Source organism: Belonocnema kinseyi, chromosome 2 (genome assembly GCF_010883055.1).
Source record: "Belonocnema kinseyi isolate 2016_QV_RU_SX_M_011 chromosome 2, B_treatae_v1, whole genome shotgun sequence".
Classification (NCBI taxonomy): domain Eukaryota; kingdom Metazoa; phylum Arthropoda; class Insecta; order Hymenoptera; family Cynipidae; genus Belonocnema; species Belonocnema kinseyi.
In genome coordinates, this window is record NC_046658.1 from 59,490,619 (window position 1) to 59,497,647 (window position 7,029).

General features: G+C 30.9%; 1 protein-coding gene across 6 annotated transcripts in view; it reads left to right on the forward strand.

Moving 5' to 3' along the window:
• The window catches only part of LOC117168131 (dnaJ homolog subfamily B member 6-like), a 64,126-nt gene that overhangs the window by 40,271 nt on the left and 16,826 nt on the right, over window positions 1–7,029 (forward strand). For all 6 annotated transcript variants that reach the window (XM_033353548.1, XM_033353545.1, XM_033353546.1 and 3 more), the window contains one exon: window positions 6,218–6,327. In XM_033353548.1, coding sequence (XP_033209439.1) covers window positions 6,218–6,327 — 110 coding nt within the window. The remainder of the gene's footprint in view (window positions 1–6,217; window positions 6,328–7,029) is intronic.

Consider the following 7,029-nt stretch of genomic DNA (forward strand, 5'->3'; position numbering starts at 1 on the left):
GCTGGATCGTCGTATTGATTCCTTTACAGACTGTAACCACCTATCTCACGGTTGTGAGACGTAGTTATGGCTGAAATTTTACCGCGATTTCGCTGGAAGCGGTTCAGAATTAATCTCCGTTGGTCGAAACATCAACTGTTTTGTTGAGCGTTCGTTTTTTTTGGATAGAAAAATTGGCCCTTTTGAATTGAAAATTCATTTTTCGGTTGAAACGTCATTTGTTTTGGTTTAAAGTAAATTTTGTTTTCATTTAAAAATCTACTATTATATTTTTAGTTCAGAACTCATATAACTTTCGGTTAAAATTTTACTTTTTGGTTTGCTGTATAATTATTTTGTTGAAAATTGAACTATTTTTTTTGAAAAGTCATCTTTTTTTTTATTGAAAAATTAAGTCACTTTTTGAAGAAACAATCATTATAGTTACTTTTTTAAAGAATATGCTAATATAGTAACTTTAATTCATCACACTTTAGATATTATCTAAAATCACTTTTAATCTAATTAAAATTATATATTTCACCTTGGAATTCTAAAACGTTTAATTCTATTAAAAATGTATGCAATTTTTTGGTTGAGGCAAATGCATATATTTATATCGTAAATTTTTTAATTCAAAATATTTTTCATCACTCCTTGTTTTGCTAATTCATTCATTCTTTCGACTAGTCGTTGTGTATCCAAAAGTAGAACGTTCATTCTTGACACCACCTAGTCCTAAAATATATAGCTTAAAAATATAAAGTTTTCGCTTTGTCCGAAATAAATTCTCCATTTTTAAACCGGGTAAACAAACTCATTCTTGATTTTTGTTTCGTATTCAATTTGGACGGTGTTACAAGCTCACAGGGTTGCTACAAAGTCGACAAGTCTGTTAATTTTATTAGCCCTGAAAATGTAATTAGAAAGCAGATAAAAAATTTGTAAACAGTTCAATTTCAATTAAAAATATCAAAATATAAAATAATTGACCTAAAGAAGTCTCTAACTTTGAAATCATTAAATATTTTCAATTTTGAAAATGCTGAAATTCAAAGCTCCTTAATACATATGAAAAGCCTTTGACAACCAATCATTTTCAAGCTGCGAAAGATTTAAAATCAAAGTTTCAGTGTACAATTTATTTGATATAAAAAATGTTGCAATAAAAAGAAATTGTAAACGTTTTAATGTGAAAGGTTTTGGATTAGAAGCCCTCGAAATTTTAATGTGTTTGAAAAATTATAGGTGCTTTCTAAATAATTTTTGATGATGAATCCTTGTTAAGCGCTTAAGCGCCAAAGTTAAAAGCCTAACATTTTAAAATAATTTGTAACGCTTTAGATTTTTGTGAACAACAAGTTTTCAATTTTAGAAAGGATTCTCAGTTTTTATATTTTGAAGACATTCAAGTATCTCTAAATTGAATTTTGGAAATCAATATCTAAATACTTCGATTTTTGAGACCTTGAAATTTGAACCTTTTATTGGAAATTTACTATTAAAGTTTTGCAGGTTGGTGTGTTGCAAATTTGGGCTTTCATCTCATTCGAGTTTTCAAGTTTGCAGCTTGTATAGTTTGATTTATTTCGAAGTCATCAATTAAATGGTATAAATTTTGATAACAATATACTACGAAAACTTTAAATTGTTAAAATCCGTAAATGTTTTTTATTTGTGAAAAGTGAAAAAGGTCAACTTTAGAATTGAAACCTTTTATACTTTAGTGTCAGTCAAGTTTTGAAGAACATGCATTTTTTAAGAATGCAAGTCAATTTTCGGATTTTCAGTAAGCATTTATACTTGGGTAGAATTTACGTTGCAAACTAGCTCTTCTATTTACGATGTTTAAATTGAACTCTCGCACAATCAATTGGCGAAAACGGTTCTAACAGTTTCTGCCTCTTAGCTGTATCTTAAAGATTGATAGAGTTCTGAAAGCATATGTTGATTCATGGATCGCGCGAGCTTTAATCAAAGATTAAAGATTCTCTTGCTTTGCTTCAACGTCTCACTAGTCTCATAAAATCATCAGACAGATCATTCAAGATTTTTTCGTCAATTCTTCATTCCGACAAAGCTCTTTCGCATTAAAATCATGTAAAAAACTGATTGACAAATTACACATTATCATCTTAAATAAAAATATATTACTAGAATTCCTGTTTTTCCTATTTCTAGAAGTCTCCTTTTCCACCTTTTTATCGTTTTTTTTTTTCGATTAAATGAGACCTGAATTAGTAAAGCCTTTTTGAAAAAATCCAACTTATTTTGGTTGAAAATTAATACTTTTTAATAGAAAACTCTACCGTTATATTTTGTATTCATAATTCATGTGTTTTGCTTTAAAATGCTATTAATTTGTTGAAAATGAACTATTTTGTTAATAAGTCATCTTTTTTCTTTTAAAATTCCTCTTTTTTTGGTTAAATCTTCTAGTATTTGGTTAAAAATTTAATTTTTTTGATGACAATCCAACTATTTTATATAAAAATTCCACTATTAGGTTAAAAAGTCGTCTTTTTTTATTGAACGTATGTTTTCCGGTTGAAAGTTAATTATTTTTATTTTAAAAGTCCACTATTGTATTTTTGGTTCAGAATTCTTTTTAGGATTAAAAATTCTACTATTTCGTCGAATGCTATTTCTTTTTATTTGAACGGTTTTCTGTTATATTTTGGGCCCAGAAATAATCTATTTTGGCGAAAATTCTACTGTTTTGTTGAAAATTCGTCATTTTGTATATAAAATCCGCCCTTTAGAATTGAAAATTCATCTTTTATTGTTAAAAGCTAACTCTTTTTAAATGAAAAGTCTACTATCCTATTTCTGATTCATAATTCATCTGTTTTGTTTAAAAAAATTTATTTGATTAAAAATTTAATTCTTTTTTTAAAAGAACTCTTTTTCGATAGAAAATTGAGCTATCTGTTTGAAGATTTGATCATTTGCTTATAAATTCATCTTCGTAGATTAAAGATTTATTATAGATTTGGTTCAAAAATCCACTTTTCTTTGGCCAATTTGCCTTCATTGGCTCGAAATTAGAATTATTTTGTTATGATAACAACGGGTTAGTTAAAACTTAATTTTTGGTTGAAAATTCATCTTTCTTGGTAGAAAAGTCAAATCTTTTCTTTAAAAAATTGACTTTTTAACTGGAAAACTTAACTTTTTGTTGATAAAAATTAATATTTTTTGGTTAAGAATTCCACTATTGTTGAAAATGCAATTTATTTCTACTTGAAAGTATAGGAATATGATACGTACAAGAATATTATTTAAAACAAAGTAATACCCTATTACTCCTCTATTTTTCCTCTTTTGAGAGAATCTTGAGCTGTGAAATCTGAAATCACTTTTAGAATAATTTTCATTTTACATTTTACCTTGAAGTTAAAAAATGTTTAATTCTTTTTAACCCTAATTAGTTTCACTGGGTGAATTTCATCCCACCAATGGGTCCTCAAAATCTAAAAAAAAATGCTAAGTATTATTTAGGAATTGCAAAAGAGGATCTTTTAGTTTTTGTTACCAAAATTAATTGTTTTAATATTTTTTTAAATCGTTGAAGTTAAGGTAACTAGGACTTCACGAGGTCGAAAATTTGTTGTGGTCAATTTCACCCCTTGTCATTAATTAGGGTTAAAATTCATATAATAACGCAATTAGTATTTAATCGTGTGTGATATCGTATTGAATCGTAGTATTTTATTATTACCCGGGGAAATAGTTTGGCATTTTTTTTAATTTCTCTGGTCATCGTGATCATCAGTAAATATAGTGATTGTAAAAATTGAAAAAATATTAACTAAGACAAATTTGTATATTCTTCACCATAAAAATGTGGAGATGAGGTCACAATAAAGAAAAGATCACAAGTCGAGTACAAAGCTGATGATGATTTTCAGATTACTACTTCCTACTTCTCTATTTTATTTTTTCGCCGAAAGCCATTAAAATCTTGCGTAATTCGGGCATTTATTGCTCAGGATGCCACGTTTAGTTCAGTGAACTCTTGAATTTTCTTATATTTTTTTTTTAACCAAGATGCACGTGCTCGAGTTGGAAATAGAAAAATTATCGGGCCTTTTATTACGTTTAGTCCGTTCTCTGCTTTTCCCTTTTTCCCATTTGCTTTCTCGTTGCATTAGTGGTACTACATCCGTGGTGCATTCGAGGTTATCCGCAGAGGTCTGTGACCCGTTTCACGGTCGTGGCACCGGACAGCCACTGACAGAGAGAAACTTCCTACCAAAATAAACGCTGTCATAACTGGTAACGCACATTCAGAACAATTTTCAGAATTATTCCCTGAAAAAGGGACAAAGAAGTTTGTCTGCTGCAATCCAATTTAGAATTCAAGAGTTGAATCTTTGTCCTGGCAGTCCTCTTCACTTTGGTAATCCTCTTCCAAGTCTCTCAAACAATAACAATCAAGTTTGAAACTCTTCAACGTTGAAGGAAAACATTTTTTAAAACAGTATTTTTGTTTTCTAGATAAAAATTCTATTTGGGATCGAATTTGTGGCAATGAGGTTGCTCCAGGTCAGCAAAAGTCAGGGAATTTGAAAATGGTCAGGGAATGTGAGGGAAAATCTGAAAGAGTCGGAGAATTTTTGCTAAACAAAAGTTAAAGTTGATAAAATTCTGAATGACTGTTGTCATTAAAAGTGTTTGAGGTACATTTAGAAATAAAGGTTTCTTTGCATTTATATTAACCATTATGGCACAGGACAAGGAACCCTGAAAATCAGGGAAAAGTCAGGGAATTTTTAAGCTCTGGGAAATGGCAGTCAGGGAATTGCTTTGGGAAGCACTTTAAAAGTAACTGTCAAGAATAATCAGGGCTGCCACCATGGACATAGGAAACAAGAGACTAGGCATGTCATTGCAGGGGTGATGCAATGGGGGGGGGGGTCCGCCACCTTTTGATGTCCCGCGACAAACATGGCAGCGCCCACATGTTTATATTTTCATGCACAGTTTGTCGGCAAAAATGTTCGTGCGCATAATCAAATGGCACATCGTAAGATGGCGGCTTTCCCCACTCATGGAATTCTCTCCCCTCCCGTGGATTCAACCCCGCTCGCCCAAGTTAGGATGGCATGCCTAGTCTCGTGTTTCCTATGTCCTTGGCTGCCACACAGTCACTTTGTATAGATTAAAGTCACTATTGTCACTTAATTTAATTTAATAAATTATCCCATGGTTTAACCTTATTGAAATCAAGTCTTAACTATTTCTAAATTTTCTAAATTCTCCTGAAATGTTGTAGGACATTGTAAATAATTACAAGACATTTTTAATATATTTCAATAATTTAAAGAATTTTTAGGGTATTTTCAAAATTTTCAAGAAATTTTAAATTGATAAAAGTTTCATGAGATTTCAAACAATTTGAAATATTGTAGGGTGTTTTAAAAAATTTCAAGGCTTTCTAAGATTCAAGAGGTTTTAATTTTTCAAGGAATTTTCAAGGATTTTAATGATTTGGGGGGATCTAAAGTAATTTAATGGGGGTTTGAAGAATTTCGGAAGATATGGATTGATTTTAAAGAACCTGTAAGGTTTTAAGATATTTTAGAAGATTCCAAGGCATTTAATAAAATTTCCGAGTATTTCAATGATTTTAAACGATTTAAAAGCTTTCAAGGTGTTTTAAACAGTTTTTCAGAAATTCAGGATATATAATCAATTTTCAAAGAATTTTAAGGAATGTCAAAAGACACATTTGAATGGATTTCAAAAAATGTATTCACAACCAGTTAGAGATTTCGTAGCGTTTTAAAGATTTGAAGAGATTTGAACATGCTTTTTGCCGTTCATTTTAATTTATTTGGAATTCACCCTTAATTTTGCAATTTTTTAATATTCTTCTGAATTCACTAAATTCTACTCAGTTTAATGGATTAAAAAGTTTTGTTTAATTTTTGCAGGATAAAAGTTTGGCAATTATATATGGAAATTCAGGGAAAATATAACATTAGCCACTGAAAAATCAGGAAATTTTGAAAATTAAGTTTTGCGTTCACCTTGATTATTGATCTCCTAGGTCCTAAGAGTAGGGTTGTTTTTGTACCTAAAATACAAATTTATAATGGTCGGGGAAAATGAAAAGTTGGTCAGGAGAAAGTCAGGGAATTCTGAAATTGGGATTTTTTGTTAGCAAGCCAGTTGTAAGAAATATGACACTTTTTCATGTTCATCAAAGTAATAAACTGTTTTCTTTTCACAGCTACAGAAAATTAGCTCTGAAATGGCATCCCGACAAAAATCCCGAGAATCTAGAAGAATCCAACAAAAAATTCAAGGAAATATCAGAAGCCTACGAAGTTCTAATTGATGGTAAGAATTTTGGAATTTTTTATTTAGATACGAAAGTCGAAAGCAGTTTTTATCCATTTTGATATATAAGCCAGAGCTTTGCACCAGCTTTCTCAAGGCCCTTGCAGTTCCTTCTTTGTAAAACAAATTTCTTTAAGATCAAAAGAATTTGGTGAAAATTTAGAACTAAATTAGTTGATAATTAAAGTTGTTTGCTTCGTAGATGTATCGATAATAATAATAATAATAATAAAATAATAATAATAAAAGAGCCTCGGTGGCTCAGTTGGTTAGACGCTCGGACTTCACCTCAGAGGTCCGGGGTTCGATCCCTGAGCCGTTACCTCTAGAAATTTTTCAATATACCTTTACCGGGGTTCTGGTGGTTCGGAACCCACCTTAAGCTGTAGGTCCCCCCATCGTGTACTTGACTGCAACCCAGTCCGTCAATGATGGGGTAAAACCCAGGCTTTGTCCAATATGTCTGGGCAGACTGCTCTCATCAGATCACTTGATTGCATTATAAACATGCGTCCGTAACTGATGATATATACCGGGACAGCCCCGTGCAAAAATGATCAAATAAAAAATCCAACTCTAACCAAAAATGCCTTTGACGTGTTGGGCAGTATAAGCCTGTGACAACATTTCAACACTGAAATGTTTTTTATAATAATGTAATAAGACAGCCTCGGTCGCTCAGTTGGTTAGACACTTGGAATT